The 18,646-nt window shown below is 65.0% G+C and overlaps 3 protein-coding genes across 3 annotated transcripts; 2 read left to right on the top strand and 1 right to left on the bottom strand.

Moving 5' to 3' along the window:
* The first annotated feature begins 4,419 nt into the window (after positions 1-4,419).
* NANOS3 (nanos C2HC-type zinc finger 3) lies at positions 4,420-6,163 on the top strand. The gene is made up of 3 exons (XM_054004794.1): positions 4,420-4,679; positions 4,860-5,164; positions 5,730-6,163. Exons 1-2 carry the CDS (start codon positions 4,499-4,501, stop codon positions 5,129-5,131), a joined length of 453 nt encoding a protein of 150 aa, XP_053860769.1. The 5' UTR covers positions 4,420-4,498; the 3' UTR covers positions 5,132-5,164; positions 5,730-6,163.
* Positions 6,164-6,200: 37 nt separating this feature from the next.
* BRME1 (break repair meiotic recombinase recruitment factor 1) lies at positions 6,201-8,556 on the bottom strand. The gene is made up of 6 exons (XM_054004793.1): positions 8,506-8,556; positions 8,203-8,244; positions 6,815-8,088; positions 6,621-6,679; positions 6,448-6,519; positions 6,201-6,370 (listed from the first exon to the last, which is right to left on the bottom strand). Exons 2-6 carry the CDS (start codon positions 8,231-8,233, stop codon positions 6,265-6,267), a joined length of 1,542 nt encoding a protein of 513 aa, XP_053860768.1. The 5' UTR covers positions 8,234-8,244; positions 8,506-8,556; the 3' UTR covers positions 6,201-6,264.
* A 62-nt stretch (positions 8,557-8,618) lies between these two features.
* Positions 8,619-17,687, top strand: CC2D1A (coiled-coil and C2 domain containing 1A). The gene is given in 30 exon segments (XM_054004797.1): positions 8,619-8,668; positions 9,014-9,088; positions 9,228-9,375; positions 9,459-9,562; positions 9,770-9,832; positions 9,960-10,106; positions 10,565-10,875; positions 10,952-11,005; positions 11,102-11,176; positions 11,254-11,383; positions 11,847-11,919; positions 12,003-12,136; positions 12,206-12,255; positions 12,257-12,288; positions 12,391-12,563; positions 12,651-12,773; positions 13,191-13,249; positions 13,398-13,514; positions 13,743-13,816; positions 13,915-13,973; positions 14,147-14,198; positions 14,292-14,391; positions 14,937-15,027; positions 15,634-15,768; positions 15,873-15,922; positions 16,103-16,166; positions 16,256-16,367; positions 16,461-16,552; positions 17,222-17,268; positions 17,356-17,687. Coding segments are annotated over 29 exon segments (2,937 nt in total). The 5' UTR covers positions 8,619-8,668; positions 9,014-9,037; the 3' UTR covers positions 17,573-17,687.
* The last annotated feature ends 959 nt before the right edge of the window (positions 17,688-18,646 follow it).

The following is an 18,646-nucleotide window of genomic DNA, read 5'->3' on the forward strand; positions in this document are numbered from 1 at the left end:
CCCCCGGCCTCCCGAGGGCTCCCGGCCCCACCAGGGTCAGGCACGTAACGGGGACGTGGCACGGGGGACACGGGGGACACGGGACAGGGGGGACACGGAATGCTGGCCACGGCATGTGGCAGTGCCAGCACGCAGCACACGCGTGTGCCCGCGCGTGGCCGTGCACGCCTGCACACGCACACCTGCGCACAGCTGCACGCGTGTGCTCACAGCAACAGGCCCACAGCAGGGACCCGGTGGCCATCTCAGGTCCCTCTGGGCCCCACGGTGGCCACACTGGCCGTGCTGAGGCCCTGCTGGGACCGTGGTGGCCGTGCCAGGTCTGTTTGTCACAGGTAGCCACGGTGGCCGTGCTGGCTCGCTGTGGGTCCCGCGGTGGCCCTGCTGGGTGCCTGTGTGGCCGTGGTGGCCCCGTGGGCTCGCTGCAGGCTCCCCGTGGGCTTGCTGTGGCCCAGGGCTCGGCGATGCCCTTTCTAGGCAATGGCAGCAGCCGGGCCATCGCCCACGCGCCGCCGGCACATTCCTCCCGCCTGAGTCAGCCCGGCCGGGAGGAGCGGGAGCGGCAGCGGGGCCGGCACGGCCCGGGCACGGCACGGCACGGCACGGCATGGCACCGACACGGGTGTCACTGGTGTGGGACTGCAGGGCACGGCATGGCAGTGACAGGGGTGACACCAGCACAGCAGGACATGGCACGGCATGGCAGTGACAGGGGTGTCACCAGCACAGCACAGCAGGACATGGCACGGCACGGCACGGCACGGCATGGCACTGACATGGGTGTCACTGGTGTGGGACTGCAGGGCACGGCATGGCAGTGACAGGGGTGTCACCAGCACAGAACAGGGCACAGCATGGCACTGCCACAGCTGTCACCAGCATAGAACAGGGCACAGCAGTGACAGGGCAGTGTCACCAGCATGGAACAGCAGGGCACGGCATGGCAGTGACACGGGTGACACCACCATGGAGCAGGGCATGGCATGGCACTGACACGGGTGACACCACCATGGAACAGGGCATGGCATGGCACTGACACGGGTGACACCACCATGGAGCAGGGCATGGCATGGTGGTGACACGGGTGACACCACCATGGAGCAGGGCATGGCATGGCACTGACACGGGTGACACCACCATGGAACAGGGCACGGCATGGCACTGACACGGGTGACACCACCATGGAGCAGGGCACGGCATGGCACTGACACGGGTGACACCACCATGGAACAGGGCATGGCATGGCAGTGACACGGGTGACACCACCATGGAACAGGGCATGGCATGGCAGTGACACGGGTGACACCACCATGGAACAGGACATGGCATGGCACTGACACGGGTGACACCACCATGGAGCAGGGCACGGCATGGCACTGACACGGGTGACACTGGCACGGCACAGACACGGACCACCATGGCTCGTGCGTGTCACAGACACGGCACACACGTGGCACCACACTCATGTGCCCTGGCACTGGGTGAACTGGGAGCACTGGACAGCGCTGGCAGTGACTGGGAGCACTGGGGGGGGGGGCACTGGGCCGGGATTTCCCTTTCCTCCCCCCGGAGCTCCCTCCTGGCTCCTTCCTTCCTCAGCCTGGGCTCCCCAGACCCCCTGGATACCCCCAGACCCCGGGACACCCCAGACCCCCCCAGTGTCCCTGGCCACCTCCGGCTCCCGTCCCCCTCCAAGGACCCTGGGGAGCTCCGTGCCTCTGCTGGGGAGTGGGGCTGGGGGCTGTGGGTGGGTGGCTCCCAATTTGGGTGGGTGGGTCCCGATATAGGTCGGTGGGTCCCGAAGCGGGTTGGTGGGAGGCATAGTGGGGGTTGGTGGGTTCCTGCTGTGGGTCGGGGGGTCCCCATACGGGTCGGGGGGGTCCCCGTGTGCTCCCGTCGCGGGTCCCGCCGTTGCCTGGCGACGCTGTTTTGGCGGGGCTGAGTCACGGCCGTGACTCACCGGCAGTCCCGGGACCGGCACCACCGGGCGGGGCCTCCGGAGGTGGCCCTGCGGGGGCCGGGGCTTGCCCAGGGGGGTGTCCCCCAAGAGGGAGGGTCCCCAGGGGGGTGTCCCCCGAGGGGGAGGGTCCCCAGGGGATGTCCCCCGAGAGGGAGGGTCCCGGGGGCGTCCCCGGGGGGTGGGGGGGGGGTGGGGAGGAGGGTGCCCGGCCCCTCCCAGGGCACGAGGCAGAAGGGTGATGGGCACCCACGGGCCCCCCTGCACCCCTGGGTGCCCCCCCCCAAATCCGCCTTCACCCCGGAGCCTCCCCGAATTTTTGTGTCCCCCCCCTCACCCCCCTAGATGTCCCCGCTGCGATCCGGGGGGGTCCCGGGGGATCCCGATACGGCGGGGGAAGGGGGGGGAGGAGGCCCCGGGGGCCCCCCGGTGCAGAGGGTGGGGGGTACGGGGGGGTGGGGGGGTGACTCAGGGCCGAACCACGCGGCCGTGAGTCACCCTGGGGTGGGATCGGCGGGTCCGGACAAAGGCGCTTTCACAGCAATGGCCCCCCCGGCACCCCCGCAGACCCCCCCAAACCTTTGGGGCCCCTCCCGGGTGTTTGGGGGTGGGGGGGGGGACATCACCCTCTCCCCGCGCCCCCCCCCCCACCTCCCTCTCCCGGCGTCACGCCCCGACTTGTAGGGGCCGGTGAGTCACCGGGCGGGGCCGGGCCGCGGGTTGTGGCGTCGCTGGGAGCACCGGGACCACCGGGAGGAGCCGTCGGGACCCCCGGGCACAGGGACCACCGGGACCCCCGCGGACCGCTAGCACGGCGTGGCAACGGGACCACCACGGCAGCGGCGCCGGGGTGGCCCCGGCATGAAGCGCCATGTGCCACCTTGCGGGGAGCGGCTCAGCCGGCCCACCCCGCCCCACCCCGCCTCCCGTGCCTCAGTTTCCCCGCTCACATCGTGCCGGACTGTGCCGTGCCACCCGGGCCCTGCTCCCCAGCTATGGCGGGGGCCGGCTGCCGCGCTGGTTGGGGTCCGCTGGAGGGAACACGGGGGTCCCACTCTGCAGATCCCCCCCCCCCCGAGCCCCCCGGCCGGGCTCGCAGGGGTTAACGGAGGCCGCGGCCCCTGTAAAGGGGCGGGGCTGAAAGGGGCGGGGTCGAGGCGGGGAGGGGCTGCCGAGGAGGAGGGGCGTGCGATCAGTGGGCGGGGCCTCCGGGCTACGCTGAGCCCCGCCCCCCTTCAGAGCCGGGGGACACCTGGGGACACCTGGGGACACCTGGGGACACCTGGGGACATCCCACCCACACCTGGAGACACCTGGGGACATCCCACTCACACCTGGGGACACCTGGGGACATCCCACCCACACCTGGGGGTCCCTGGGGACATCCCACTCACACCTGGGGGTCCCTGGGGACATCCCACTCACACCTGGGGACACCTGGGGACATCCCACCCACCCCGGGGGGGGTCTCACAGGTTCCCAGCCCGAGACAAGAGCTGCTGTGGGCTCAAATCCGGGGGAACTGGGGTTCAGCCGGGCAATGACCCCCCCAGTTTTTTCCCCTTTTCCCCATTTCTCACACCCTGGGTGCTGATGGATGCTGGGCGCTCAGGGATGCGGTGGGATCCCCACAAGAACCGATCCAGGGTCCTGCCGGAGGACAGGGGATGAGAGCACATCCCAAACCCCAGGGCGGGATGGAGGAGGACACACCCCGGGTGCTGCAGGCAGCTGGGGGATGAGGCTGGATCCCGCGTCCTGCTGGGTGGAGGACGGTGTGGGAGCCCCTGTCCCACCAGGGATCGATCGATCGGTCCCAGATCCGCCCAGGCTGTCGGTGAATTTGGGGTAAAACCACCGATATTCGACATTCATCCCGATGATCCTGGGGTGATCCTCCCTAGGCAGAAATTCCCCAAACCCACGAATTTCCCCACGGCAGGAGCAACCAGGGATTCCCTGAAGAACCCAAACCTCCCTGATCTTCCCCTAAAAGATGCCGCTACTCCGAGATTCCTGGGATGCCCCGGGGCGGGGAGCGTTTATCACGGCGATTACCGAAATTGCGGCGATTGACCCCAATCCCCAAAAGGCCACCGCGGCGCCCCGCCCGTCTGGAAGCGCAGACACCCCCGGACGCGGCGGCACTGACCACGCGCAGCCTCTAGGCCCCAAACGGAGGCACCGGGAGCAGCGGCGGCACCGGTACTGGGAGCACTGGGAGCACTGGGAGCACTGGGAGCACTGGGACAGAGCGCTGTGGTGTCCCTCTCCACACCACCAGCAACGCCGGCCAGACCAGCCGCACGCCACGCCAGGAGAACAGGGGACGCCAGAAGCATCTGGAATGGGGAGCCACACCTAGCCACGTGCCGTGCGGGTGGCCCGAGAGGTGGCACGGGAGGTGGCACCGGTCCCCACGCCACGCCAGAAGCACCGCGAGGCTGTGGTGCCCAGCCTCACTCAGGACACACGAGGAGCCCGTGGTGTGCCACCCCGCGCTGCGCTGGTGGCACTGGGATCGCCGTCCCGCTGCCACGCATGGAGGCCACGGGCCAGTTTGACATGTGGCGGGACTACCTGGGGCTGGCGGCTATGGTGGCCATGTTCCTCCGTGACCCCGTGGGCCCTGGGGACACCTTGGTGCCGCTGGGAGCCCTGTCTCCGTGCGCTGGGCCAGCTCCATGTGTGGGGCCAGCTCCGTCTGCTGAGCCTGCTCCACATGTGGGGCCAGCTCCACGTGTGGGGCCAGCTCAATGTGCTGAACCAGCTCCACGTGTGGGGCCAGCTCCACCTGTGGGGCCAGCTCCACGTGTGGGGCCAGCTCAATGTGCTGAACCAGCTCCATGTGCCAGACCAGCTCCACGTGTGGGACCAGCTCCGCGCACTGAACCAGCTCCACGTGCGGGACCAGCTCCACGTGCGGGACCAGCTCCGTGCTCGTTCTGCCAGCACAACGGCGAGGCCCCGGGCGTGTACTGGAGCCACAGCCTGCGGGACGCGCAGGGACGCCTGCAGTGCCCGGTGCTGCGCAGCTACGTCTGTCCCCAGTGCGGGGCCACGCAGGACCAGGCCCACACGCGCCGCTTCTGCCCCCGCACGCACCGCAGCTACACGTCCGTCTACTCCCGCCCGGTGCCCGCCAGGAGCAGGCAGAGGAACACCAGGATGTAGCCGAGGGATGGAGGATCCCGTGTCAGCGTGCAGGTACCGGCGGGGTGTGGTGTGCCACAGCGGACGTGGCACGTCCGGGCTTTGTCCAGGGCTGGGATTCCCGTGAGGAATCTCGTGATGGAGGGAAGGGGGCACGGCAGGGATGGAGGATGCCACATCCCCGCGGCAGGATTGGGGTTTGTGGTGTCCCAGTGATGCCTCAGTGGCTGTGCAGCATCCAAACCTGGGTTTAGCCAGATTCCCCATGAGGAATCTCGTCAGGGAACCAGAGCTACCAAGGGGAGGGCACCAGGAGACAGGTGGCAGGTGACACTGGGAAGCAGCCAAAGGATGGAAGACTCCATGTCCCCATGCAGGTACTGAGGGTTTTCAGATCCAAGCCTGGATTTGGGCAGGAACGGGATTTCCATGAGGGAATCTCACCAAGGAGCCAGAGCTAAAGGAAGGCACTGGGAAACAGGTGACATGAGGGAAGGAGACTTGGATTTATCCAGGACGGGATTCCTGCAGGAATCCCATCAGGAATTTGGCACTAATCATGGGCTGCGTGCTGCTGCTTCCTGGTGCTCCTGCCTCTTTCTCCTGGATTCTCTTCCAGGGACTTCCTCAGCGGATGAGACCACGGCTTGGAGCTTGACTGGGACCAGTCTCCCCAGTTTGTGCCGCCTCCCAGTGCCGCGGCACCCCGGAAGAGTCGCTCCGGCCAGATTTGGGTGCTGCCAGCGGGGCCAGTTCTGAGTTTTGGGTTAGGTTTGAGCTTTGAGTTCTGAGTTTTGGTTAATCCCAAAAGGGGTTGGTGCTCCATTTGCTGGAGCTGTTTCCAGGTTTTTTGGGTTGAATTTTTGACTTTTGGTTAATCCCAGGCCGGGAAGGGGCCAGTGCTCCAGGTGCTGGAGCTGTTACCAGTTTTTTTGGGCTGGATTTTTGAGTTTTGGTTAATCCCAGGCCAGAAAGGGACTCCAAGTGTTGGAGCCTTTATCCCACCACCACAGCCGTTCCTTAGCGTTTTGGGTGGGTTTGGTGGGATTTGTTCACCCGCGACGGCGCGTAGCGAGTGCTGGAACCATTCTCCAGACAAAGGTTGGTTTATTCCCATCTCTTCCATCAATAAATTATTATTATTCCTGATGTCCCTACCCCTCTTTCCAGCGGCTTCCACTGGGCACTGCCCTCCGGCCACGCCGTGGCTTCGGCCTCCTCAGCAGCTCCAGCCCTCGGCGGGCTCCCATGGCCAGGCGGCTGTGGGGGGACGTGGCATCACTCGGGGGGTGCTGGACCCCCCATCCCAGGGAAATCCGGGTGGATTTAGGACTTACTTGAGGTCTGAGAGTTCCCGGATCAGCCCGCGGACGACGTCGCTGGCATCCGCCAGCTCCGCGGCTTTGGCGCTGCCGGGGGAAGGAGAGTCAGGATTTTTCCACTCCCCAGGTCAGGGAATTTTAGTCAAAATCAGGATTTTACTCCTGCAGTAGGGTCTGGATCCACCTACCTTTCCCATGGGCTGTTCTGCGTGGATCCGATGTGGATCTGGCCAGTGGTGTCCCATGGCTGCAGGGAAAGAAAGGAGCTGGGAAGGCCAGGGGGATGGGGAGGGTCCCAGTTTGGGTGGGGAGGGGTCCCTGGATCCCAGTTTGGGATGGGGAGGGGTCCCTGGATCCCAGTTTGAGGTCACCCCAGTTGTACCTTCTCTGCTGGGAGCTCTGGGCTGGTCCCTTCCTGCTGCTCCTGGGGCTCGGTGCTGGTTCCTGCTGGATCTAACCCTGGTGTGGCCATCCTGGAATTCCCACCCTGGGAATTCCTGCTCTCTGCGTCCCCTCCACCGCTCTGGGGACCTCTGGGACCGTCTGGTGGCCCCGTGTCCATTCCCAGGGCAATCCCAGTGCCACATCCATCCTCCAGGGCACCTTCTTGCCCCTCTCCCGCTGCATCCGTCCCCTCTGAACTTTCCTCAGGGGCCGTGTCCATCGCCGTGTCCTGGTGTGCTCCAGAATCCCCTTGTTTTGGTGACTCCCGCTCATTCTCTCCCATTCTATCCAAAATTCCCAGTTTGGGGATCTCCCAGTTTGGCTCTGGCAGTTCCTCTCCTGCCCCATCTGCCTCTGGAATTCCTGGTTTCACCGGCTCTGGCTGCTCCTCTGCTGCCCCACCCGAAATTCCGTGTCTTGGTGACTCCAGCTGCTCCTCTCCTGCCCCATCCCCCTCCAAAATCCCTGGTCTTGGTGATTCCAGTTGCTCCTCTCCTGTTCCATCCAAAATTCCCACTTTCAGCGACTCCAACTGCTCCTTTCCCGCTCCATCCCCCTCCAAGATTCCCCGCTGAGATGATTCCAGACGGTTCTGTCCCATTCCATCCAAAATTACAAGTTTCACTGACTCTGGGGGCTCCTCTCCTGCCCCATCAACCTCCAAAATTGCCGGTTTTGGCGATTCTCGACAATTCTCTCCTGCCCCATCTAAAATTCCTGGTTTTGGTGACTCCAGCTGCTTTTCTCCTGCCCCATCCACCTCCAAAATTCCTGGTCTTGGTGATTCCAGCTGATCCCCTCCTGTTCCATCCAAAATTCCCACTTTCAGAGACTCCAACTGCTCTTCTCCTGCCCCATCCACCTCCAAAATGGCTAGTTTTGGCGATTCTTGATAATTCTCTCCTGGCCCATCCAAAATTCCTGATTTTGGTGACTGCAGCTCATCCTCTCCTGTCCCATCCACTTCTAAAATTCCCAGTTGGGGCACTTCCAGATGATTCTCTTCCACCCCATCAGAAATGCCCTCTTTGGATGATCCCAGTGCTCTGCCACTTCCAATTTCCTCATCTCTCCCTTCCTGAAAAATCACGTTAAAAACCCCAGTTTGGGGAGTTTTTCCCTCTGCTGGGACCTCGGGGTCCATCCCAGCAGGATCTCCCGGTGCTTCCTGAAGGATCCTCTTGGCTTTGGGAGCGTGGAATTTCCTGTCGCCTGTTGTGTGTGTGTTGGGGAGGGGGGGAAAAAAGGAAATCTCAGTTTGGATGTGGGGATCCCAGTCGAGTCACAGTGGCCCCAAACTGGGATATTTGGGTGTTTTCCTTTTACCTGGGAGTGGGCAGCTCCTGCGCTTCCCCATCCTGGCGCTACCTGGGAGGGACAAGGAGCAGCCCCAAATTACCTCAGCTCCCCATTACTCCCACCCCAGTCCCCCTCAGGCCCCAGCAACCATTTTCCCCTCACAGCCCTCAACCCCCCAGTCAGCTCAAACAACATCCCCCAGCTCCCCTAAAGGCACAACCGCAACATAAAGCCCCAAACCCTCGGTGCCTCAGGTGAAAATCGTGGAATTTCCGCCGATTTCCACCCCATTTTCCACCTCGGGGCATTCTGCCCACCGTCCCCCCTCACGTTTTTCCCGCCTTTTCCCTGCCGGGAGCGGGGCAGGCTGGGAGTTGTAGTTCTCCCGCGCCGCGAAGCGAGACGCAACCGCAGAGCTGTTTTTACGACAGCGGCTTTTGCGACGGCGGTGCTGTAAAGCGCGGGGTGTTGACAGCGACCGGCGGAGCAGGAAGTGAGTGAGGATAAACCTGGATAAACCGGGATAAACCGGGATAAACCGTGATAACCGGGAGCGCTGGGGTCACCTGAATCGGGGGGTGAGGGGCTGCGGGCAGCTGGGCGGTGACGGTGCCTTGTGGGGTGCTCTGGGAGGGGGCAAAAGGCGCCATGGGGCCTTGTGGGGGCGCGACCGGGGCCTTGTGAGGGGCGGGGGGGACACCGAGATCTTTTGGGGGGCTCTGGGAGGGGATTGGGGCGCTAAAGGTGGCTCGGAGGAGACCGGAGGGGCTCGGAGGAGACCGGGGTGGGGCTCGGGTCCAGCTGAGGGCGGGGGTCTCGCCGTGTTCCCCCTCCCCAGCCCGGCCCGGCGGGACGCGGAGCCATGAGCCGAGCCGGGAGGGTCCCGGGCCGGGGCGCCGCCGCGGCCAGGCAGGTGCGTGTGACCCCCGGGCCGCCCTGCTCTGGGTGCCGGGGGGTCCCATCCTCCCCTCCTCCCCCTCGAACACTCCGGGGGATCCCTGGATCTGGGGGGCGATCGCGGGATCCCCTCAGCGCTGTCGCCCCCTCCCCAGATGGGGCTGCTGGCGGATCCCGGCGCCGGGGGGAGCCCGGGGGATGCCGGCGGTGACGGGGACGCGGCGCTGGAGGCGGAGCTGCTGCTGCTGCTGGGGGGCCGGGAGGCGCCGGAGCGGGGGGCACCACCCCAACCCCCCCCGCGAGGTGAATCCCCCTCCCCTCCTCCTCGAACGGGGATCAACTCCCCCCCCCAAAATCGGTTTGTGACCCCCCTGTTCCCACCCTAGATCTGGCAGCAGTGGAGGCCCTGGCCCGGCTCTGCCTGCGGGACCCCCCGGAGGAAGAGGAGGAGGAAGGGGAGGAAGATCTGGAGAACGAGGAGGAGCTGCTGGTGAGGGGGGAGGTGGTGAGCCTGGAAAAGGGGATCCTGCCCAGGCTGATTCCCGGGATCCCTGAGCCTGGAAAAGGGGATCCTGCCCAGGCTGATTCCCGGGATCCCTGAGCCTGGAAAAGGGGATCCTGCCCAGGCTGATTCCCGGGATCCCTGAGCCTGGAAAAGGGGATCCTGCCCAGGCTGATTCCCGGGATCCCTGAGCAGGCAGAGCTGCAGGAGGTGCTGGAGGAGGGGTCCGGGAGCGCAGCGGATGCAGAGACCCCGCAGGTACGGCCGGGGTGATCCCAGTGCCCATCCCAATCCCGATCCCAGGGTGGATTCCGGAAGGGTTCCCGGTGATCCGGGGCTCCTGCTGCTCCCGCTGTTCCCAGTGCGGCTGCCGGTGTTCCCGCAGGATCCCGCACCCGCGGGGGCGCTGCTGGCCGAGCTGGAGGAGCGGGCGGAGCTCTACCGGGCCGCGCTGGGCAGCAACGGGAGCAGCAACGGGAGCAGCAACGGGAGCAGCGGGGCCCGGCTCCGGCGCCTCCAGCGCGGCCTCAAGGTGAATCCAAACCCCTGAAATCGGGGCTTCGGCTGCTCTGGCCTCACCTCTGCCCTTCAAGCCCTCGGGGTGACCCTGGGTTCCTGCTGGTTTTCCCAAATATTGAGCAGCTTGTCACAGTTCTGAACCAGTGTGGCCTGAATCTGAGCAGTTTTGTGCTGTTTTTCCCAGTTCTGAGCCCACTTTTATTTGACTTTTCCCAGTTCTGACCGGTTTAATGACAACGAAATCCCATTTAATTCCCCATATTCCGTTATTATTATTCCAATTATGCCCTATTATTATTCCATGTCACCCCCTTATTTTCTACCCCATCCGTTTCCTTTCCTTCGGTCCTGAGTCTTATCCCATTTTCTGGCTGCAGATCCCATTTTCGCCCTGTTTTTCCACGCTCTGCCCCCATTTCACCCCTTTCCCCCAGATTTTCACCCTTTTCCCCCGCTCCCCTTTTCCCCCAGACCCTGGAGCAGATGCTGGAGTCCGTGCGGAGCGGGAAGCCGATCGACCAGGCCGAGATTCCTCCTCCTGTGGCTCTGGGGAAGGCTGGTGGGACCCCTGGGCCGCCTCCCCCCGTGAGCCCTGAGCCCCCAGCGCAGCCCCCTGCCCCTCCGCAGCCTCCCCCAGCCCCGATCCCTGCCCGGATCCCTGCCCGGATCCCGGCTCGGTGCCGGCGCTCCGGCTGCGCCTCCAGGAGCTGCAGAAGGAAGCTCTGGCGGCCAAACGCCGTGGGGACAATGCCGTGGCCCTGGAGCACTTCAGGGCGGCCAAGGTACGCCCAGGATTCCCAGAATCCCCCCCAGATCCCCTCCTCTTCCCCAGAATTCCATTTTCCTGTGGTTTTCCAGAGGCTGGAGGCGCAGCTGGAGGCGCTGGGGCAAGCCGGGCTCCGCCAGCCCCGGGTGAGACCCCGACCCCGATGGAAAGGGTGGAACCCCGCCGTTCAAACCCCCCCGTTTTGGGGGTCCTGGTGGGATCTGGCTGCTCCTTTCCTGCAGATCCACAGCCAGAGGAGCCGAGGGATCCGCCAGCGAGGGATCCGCCAGCGAGGGATCCACCGGCCACCAGCCCAGGTCAGCTCCCTCCTGGGAAGGGGAACAGGGAGGAAAAGGGGGATTTGTTGGGATTTTCCCGTTTTTGCCCACCCCAGAGCCCCCCCGGGCGCCGCGGGACGTGCGGAGGCGCTGGAGCAGCGCATGGAGCGGTACCGGGCGGCCGCGGGCCAGGCCAAGGACAGCGGGGACGCCAGGAAGGCTCGGATGCACGAGAGGATCGTCAAGGTGGGAGGGCTGCAGCCCAGAGCGGGGATCCCAGTCCTAGAATAAAGATCCCAGTCCCAGAGCGGGGATCCCAGTCCCAGAGCTGCACCCCGGAGCTGGGATCCCAATCCTAGAATAAAGATCCCAGTCCCAGAGTGGGGATCCCAGTCCCAGAGCGGGGATCCCAGTCCCAGAGCTGCACCCCGGAGCTGGGATCCCAGTCCTAGAATAAAGATCCCAGACCCAGAGCAGGGATCCCAGTCCCAGAGCGGGGATCCCAGTCCCAGAGCTGCACCCCGGAGCTGGGATCCCAGTCCTAGAATAAAGATCCCAGTCCCAGAGCGGGGATCCCAGTCCCAGAACAGCATCTAGTCCCAGTGTCCCCACAATGGCACCAGTCCTCCTCTGTGGGTGCTCCCAGTCTGTCCCCAGTGCTCCCAGTCCCCCTCTGGGTGCCCCCTGACCCCCTGTGCCCCCTCCCCAGCAATACCAGGCCGCCCTCCGTGCCCACAGCGCCGGCAAAGCCGTGGATCTCTCGGAGCTGCCGGTTCCCCCGGGTACGTTCCCTCTCCCTGACCCGGGGAGGGGCGTGGGGGGGTCGGGAAGGTCCCGTTCCCACCGGGGTCCCCCCCTTTTCCAGGCTTCCCCCCCATCCAGGGCACGGAGAACCCAGCAGAGCCCAGCATCTCTGGGATGCTGGAGGCGGCCTTGAGGCTGACGGGGCCGGAGCAGGAGGAAGAGGAGGAGGAAGAAAAGCAAAAGGAGGACACCAAGGTAGGATTTTTGGGGGGGGGGGCGGGGGGGGTCCAGGGCCCAGTGATTCTCATCCCCCCCCTTCTCCAGGTCCAGCCCAGCGCTCCCCCCGCGCCCCCTCCCAAACAACCCAGCCCGGAATTCCCAACCGGCTCCCAAACCCGCTGGGAAAGGTAACAGGAGGGTCTGGGGGCGGGGATGGGGGGGGTCAGGGCACCCCCTGACCCCCTCCCAGCGGGGTGAGGGCCCCCCCTGACCCCCGTGCCCCCTGCCAGCCCAGCAGCAGCTGGAGTTCCTGGAGCTGCGGCGCCGGCAGCTGGCGCAGGCCGCGCTGCGCGCCAAGCGCCGCAACGACCTGGAGGGAGCCAAGCTGCTGCTGCGGCGCGCCAAGGGCGTCGAGGGGCTCATCGGGGCCGCCCGCGGGGGGCTCCCCGTGGACATCGCCCAGGTGAGCTCTCCGTCCGTCCGTCTGTCCGGCCCAGATCCCGCCCCCTCGGGGGTTCGGATCCCGTGGGATCCCCAATCGCTGCCGCAGGTCCCGGAGGTGCCGCTGGACGGGGCTGAGTTCGAGCTGGGCCCGGCCCGGGGGGTCCCGATGGCCCCCGAGGTTGCCAAGACCTTCCTGCAGCTGGCCGGGGCTCTGAGGAGGCAGCACCAGGTGGGGGTGATAGCCCAAAAAAGGGGGAAGCCCTAAAAAGTGGGGTGGTATCCCAAAAAATGGGAGTGTCCCCAAGAATTGAGGGGAGCTGGGGAGCACCCCCGAGAGGGGGGCTCCAGGATAATGGATGGATGTGGAAAACCTTCTCTCTCTTCCTCCTTTCCCCTTCTTGTCCCTCTTCCTTGTCTCCTTTTTCCTCTTTTTCTTCCTTTTTCTCCTTTTCCCTTTTCTCTTTTTTCCTTTTGTACTTTTTAATTCTTTTCTTTTTTTTTTCTTTTCTTTTCTTTTCTTTTCTTTTCTTTTTCTTTTCTTTTCTTTTTCTTTTCTTTTCTTTTCTTTTTCTTTCTTTTCTTTTCTTTTCTTTTTCTGCTTTTTCATTCTCCTCCTCCTCTTCCTCCCCTCCCGTTGCCCCCCCAGATGTGCCTCACCTATTCCCGACAATTCGCTCACCTGGGGAACATCTCGGAGACCACCAGGTGAGGTTTGGGCTGGGGGGGGAGCAGGACCTTCCTCTTCCTCCTCCCCTTCCTCTGAGGAAGAGGAGGCTGATCCTGGGAGGGGGGAATGCCCGTGCTGGGATGAACGGGGGGGGGTGGGCTCACCTGTCCAGGTGTGTCCCCCCAGGTGTGAGGCGCTGGCCGAGGAATGCCCGGCAGCACATGGAGACCCTGAGGAGGGAGCACAGCCGGGGGGGCCCCCCCCGAAACCCCGCTACGAGCAGAGAACCTTCAGTGTCGTCAAGTGAGGGGGGGGGGCACACCTGGGGGGGCACCTGGGGGGTGGGGGAGCACCTGGGGGGCACCTGGGGGGTGGGGGGCACACCTGGGTGGGCACATCCGGGGTGGGGAACATCTGGGACGGAAAGGGGGGGGGGCACACCTGGGTGGGGGTGGCACACCTGTGTGGGGGGGTGGCACACCTGGGGAGGTCTGACAGGTTCTCCCCCCTTTCCCCCACCTTCACCTGCAGGATGTTCCCAGAGCTGAGCAGCAGCGACCTGGAGCTGGGGATAGAGAGAGGGATCGGCCTCCCAGTGCCCCCAGGTGAGAGACTGGGAGAACTGGGAACGGGGAGGGGGCCTGGGGGCAGGTGAGGCTCCTGCACACCTGGTGCCCCGTGTGTGTCCCCCCCCCCCCACCAGGTGTGGCCCCAGGTGACCTGGACACCTTCGTGCGCTTCGAGTTCCCCCACCCCAGCGCGGTGAGTGACCCCAAAATGTCCCAAACGCTCAGGGACCCCCCCCCAAATTGTCCTGGTGACCCCAAAATGTCCCAAACACTTGGGGACCCTCCCCAAATTGTTCTGGTGACCCCAGAATGTCCCCAACGCTCAGGGACCCCCCCCAAGTTATCCCTGACCCCCCTCCCCCACAGGAGGAGGCCCAGCGGGACAAGACCAACGTGGTGAAGAGCACGGATTGTCCCGGTAAATCCCGGGATTTTGGGGGGGGCCTGGGGGCGCCCCGGGGGCCAGGGATGTCCCCGAGGGTCGTCCCCTGATTCTGCGCCCCCTCCCCAGAATTCCGGGCGCGGTTCCGGCTGCGGCTGCTCCGGGGGCACCGGGGGCTGCGGAGGCTCCTGAGCTCCCGCGGGATCAGGCTGGAGGTGACCCAGAAAGGGTAGGGGGGATTTTGGGGAGGGGGGTGGGGAAGACGAAAAGGGGAGTAGGGGATAGGAAAAGTGGGGAAAACGGCGTGGGAGCTGTGAGAAATAGAGGGGGAAATGCAGGAAATGACATGGGAAATAGAGAAAATACAATGGAAAATACAGAAAATAACACAGAACATGCAGTGGGAAATAGAGAAAGTAACACAGGAAATACAGTGGGAAATAGAGAAAATAAAATAGAAATACAATGGGAAATAGAGAAAATAACACAGAAAATGCAAGGGAAATACAGAAAATAATACAGGAAATACAGAAAACAAGGCAGAAAATACACAAAACGGCACAGGAAATAGAAAATACAGAGAAGAGCGCAGAAAACCCGGATCACGAGCTGGAAAATCCACAAGTACCGGGGTAAAGATGGGGTGAGAGGTGCCTCTGGAGTGCAGGAATTGGGATTTTTTCCGGGGCGTTCGTGGGGCGGGGATTCCTTTTGACGCCGCCCCGGGATCGCGGCCGGCTCCCAGCGATCCCGACCGCCCGCCCTGACCTGCAGGGGGCTGTTCCGGCCGGAGCGGGCTCTGGGCTCGGCGCGGCTGCGCCTCGAGGGGCTGGAGGGGAGCTGCGAGCTCCGGGAGCAGCTGGAGGTGAGGGGAGGAGGAGATTCCTCCTCCTGTCGAGGAGATTTCCGATCCCGAAACTCCCCAGGTCCCAGACGTGCCCCTTCCTCCATCCTCGTGGTCCCAGCTGTGCCCCTTCCCCTTCCGAGCGTTCCCTGGGCTCTCGTTCCTGCTCCCAGCCCCCCATTCCCACCATTCCCCGCCATTCCCACCCCGACCATTTCCAGTCACACTCACTGTCCCCCATCATTCCCACTGTTCCCAGTCATTCCCGCCGTTCCCAGTCACAAATACCGTCCCCCACCATTCCCACCGTCCCCCATCATTCTCACCTTTCCCAGTCACTCCCACCATTCCCACTGTTCCCTGTCATTCCCACTGTTCCCCACCATTCCCACTGTTCCTTGTCATTCCTACCGTTCCCCACCATTCCCGCCGTCCCCCGCCATTCCCACTGTTCCTTGTCATTCCACCGTTCCCCACCATTCCCACCGTTCCCTGTCATTCCCACTGTCCCCCACCATTCCCGCCGTCCCCCGCCATTCCCACCGTTCCCTGTCATTCCCACTGTCCCCCACCATCCCGCCGTCCCCCCGCCATTCCCGCCGTCCCCGCCGTTCCCGGTGTCCGCAGCTGCTGGACGGGCGGCGCCGCACGGGCGGGCGGCTGGAGGTCTGGGTGCGGATCCGGGAGCCCCTGGGGGCGCAGCGGCAGCTGGAGCCGCGCTCCGAGCGCTGGCTGGTGCTGGAACCGGCGGCTGAGGCCACGGTGAGTGCCGGGAACCCCCCGGGAACCACCGGGAACCCCCCGGGAACCCCCGGGATCGTCCTGGGGCGATCAGCCCGGGCTAACCCGGAGCTCCTCCCGCTCAGGTCGCCGTTCCCAAACCGAGCGCGGCGGCCCCGAAGGACGGGAGCAGCAGGTGAGGACCGGGAACGGGCAACACCGGCGATTCCCGGCGGGACAATTGGGGTGGGAATGCGGCTGGGAATTGGAGGTGGGAAGCTCTGGGACCCCCCCCCCCCATTCCCCTCCTCCAACATCCCGGAGCCGCTCTGGCTTTTCCAGGCGTCCCCATCCCCGCCCCGCTCCCTTTTCCCAGATCGCTCCCGACGCTGCCGAGCCTCAACCTGCTGCTGTTCGACCGGGAGCGCCTGGAACGGAAGGTGAGGGGGCGCTGGCGGCGCTTTGGGGAGCCGGGGAGCCCCCGGGGATGCCCCTGACCCCCGGTTTGTGGCCCTCTGCCCCTCCCCAGATGGTGCCGTTGGGCCGCGCCGGGCGCCCGGTGCCCCCCGAGCTGCGGCAGCAGCACCAGGATCTGCTCCGGCGCATCCAGGGGCTGCGGGCGCGGCTGCAGGGGGGGGGACCCCCACTTCCGCACGGGTGAGACTTGGGGGGGCTGCGCTGAGCCCCACAGATCCTCCTTTATCCGGGATTTTTCCCGCTGCGTTACCCCGGCTTTTCCTGCCTTGCAGAGTACGCGGAGCACCTGGAGCGGCACCTGCGGCTCTACACGGAAGCCGCGCGGCGCCTCGGGACCCAGGGAGAGCGGGTGAGACCCGCAGCGACCCCGCTGGGCCCGGGGAGCGCCCCCAGACCCGCCGGGGCACCCCCAGATCCGGGTGGTCCCGCCCCAAAAATCCTGCACCACCCCCAAATTCTGGAGGTCCGCCCGAAAAATCCTGCACCACCCCCAAATTCTGGAGGTCCCGCCCCAAAATCCTGCACCACCCCCAGACCCGCCGGGACACACCCCAGGTTCTGGAGGTCCTGCCCCAAAATCCCTGCACCACCCCCAAATTCTGGAGGTCCCGCCCGAAAAATCCTGCACCACCCCCAAATTCTGGTGGTCCCCGCCCCAAAAATCCTGCACCACCCCCAGACCCGCCGGGACACCCCCCAGGTTCTGGAGGTCCTGCCCCAAAAATCCTGCACCACCCCCCAAATTCTGGTGGTCCCGCCCCAAAAATCCTTAATCCCCACCCCTAAACCCTCCTGGACACCCCAAATCCTGGTGATCCCCCCCCCCTCCAAAAATCCTGGACCACCCCCAGACCTTGATATCCTTCCAGTTCCTGTGACTCCCCCCGAATTCCTGATGTGACCCCCAATTCCTGTTGCCCCCCCCCCCCCCAACCTGATGACCCCCAAATTGCTGATGTGACCCCCAAACCCCCCTGGGGGCTTTTTTGGGGCCCCCCCTCATTCCCTCACCCCACAGGAGGCAGCCAAGAGGCTCTGTACAAACGGAACCTGGTGGAGAGCGAGGTGAGGACCCCCCGGGGGGGGGGGGTGAAATTTGGGGGTCCCCCAGACCCCCCCCCACCCCTTCCTCACTGTCCTCTTCTCTTCCAGCTCCGAAAGCTCCGTGGATGAGCCCCCCCCGGCTTTGCCCCCCCCCCCCTCCCCAACCACTCCAAGTGGGGTTTTGGGGAGGTTCAGAGACCCCCCACCCCATTCTGGGGGGGCTCTGGGGACATCCCCCCCCCCCCCAGTGCCCACTGTGACAATCACAGGGATCAGAGCTGCTACTTCCCCCCCCCTCGGGGTGACAATGACCCCCCCGCAATGACAGGGTGACACTGACCCCCCCCCAAATTCAGGGTGATAATGAACCCCCCAATTTTAGGGTGACACTGACCCCTTCCCAATTTCAGGGTGACACTGACCCCCCCAATTTTCGGGTGACACCGGCCCCCCCCCCCAGTTTTAGGGTGACACAAACCTCCCAATTTTAGGGTGACGCCGACCCCCCCCCCCCCCCGCCAGTTTTAGGGTCCGCGTGTCCCCCCTAAGCACTTTCCCCCCCCCCCCATGTCCCCCCCACCAAAGCGGATCCCCCCCAAGTGCCTGTAGGGGAGGGGCTGTTCCGGGCGTTCTCAAAGACTAATATAATTAATTATAATTATAATTATAATTATGATAAAGCTTTTAAGAAGAAAAGTGTGGGTTTTGGTTACTCCCGGTGCGCCTCCCAGTTGTCAATCAGGGCAACTGCCCCGCCCACAGCTGTGCCCCGCCTCCGCGCTGCCTCGTCTCATGGTAACCCCGCCAGAACAGACGGGCGCGGGCAGCAGCCAATCGCATTGCGGCCGTTGGATTCCCATTGGTCGTATCTCCGCGTGGAGGCGGGGCGCGCCGGCGATCGACGGATGATCCGACCAATGAGCTGCGCGGGCGGTGCATCAGCGACCACTAGGAGCGCGGCGTGGGCGGGGGCTAGGGCGGTGTGCGGCGCGCCGGAAGCGGCCGGTCCGGGAAAATGGCGCCGAGCTCGAAAGCGGAGCGGGGCGGCCCCGGGGGGAAACGGGGGGCGGCGGGGGGGGCCGGGCCCGGGGCTGCACCCCGAGGCCGCCGAGAGCACCTCGTGAGGCAGCTCGACCGCGTGCGGGTGAGCGGGGAGGGCTGAGGGGGGCGGTGGGGGGGCTGAGGGACGGGGGGTGTGTGGGGGGGGTCGCTGTGAGGGGGCGCTGAGGGAGGGGCGGGGGCGGCTGAGGGGACGCGGGGGCTGGGACCTGGCGGGGGCCTCTGAGGGGGGCTCTGAGGGCGATGCGGACATGCTGGAGGGTCCCGGAGCTGGAGGGGGTGGGGTGGGGGGAGCTGAGGGGGGAACTCTGGTTTGGGGGGGTGTCTCTGAGGGATTTGG

This window comes from Vidua macroura, unplaced genomic scaffold, assembly GCF_024509145.1.
Source record: "Vidua macroura isolate BioBank_ID:100142 unplaced genomic scaffold, ASM2450914v1 whyUn_scaffold_122, whole genome shotgun sequence".
Lineage (NCBI taxonomy): Eukaryota > Metazoa > Chordata > Aves > Passeriformes > Viduidae > Vidua > Vidua macroura.

Excerpts from the sequence above, each read along its gene's own strand:
- NANOS3 (XM_054004794.1), top strand. The coding sequence starts at position 4,499 with ATGGAGGCCACGGGCCAGTTTGACATGTGGCGGGACTACCTGGGGCTG. Across the intron at positions 4,680-4,859 it reads GTCTGCTGAGCCTGCTCCAC|GTGCGGGACCAGCTCCACGT; the intron begins ATGTGGGGCCAG and ends AACCAGCTCCAC.
- BRME1 (XM_054004793.1), bottom strand. The coding sequence starts at position 8,233 with ATGGGGAAGCGCAGGAGCTGCCCACTCCCAG. Across the intron at positions 8,089-8,202 it reads CAGGAGCTGCCCACTCCCAG|GCGACAGGAAATTCCACGCT; the intron begins GTAAAAGGAAAA and ends CACACACAACAG. Across the intron at positions 6,520-6,620 it reads CAGAACAGCCCATGGGAAAG|CGCCAAAGCCGCGGAGCTGG; the intron begins GTAGGTGGATCC and ends TTCCCCCGGCAG.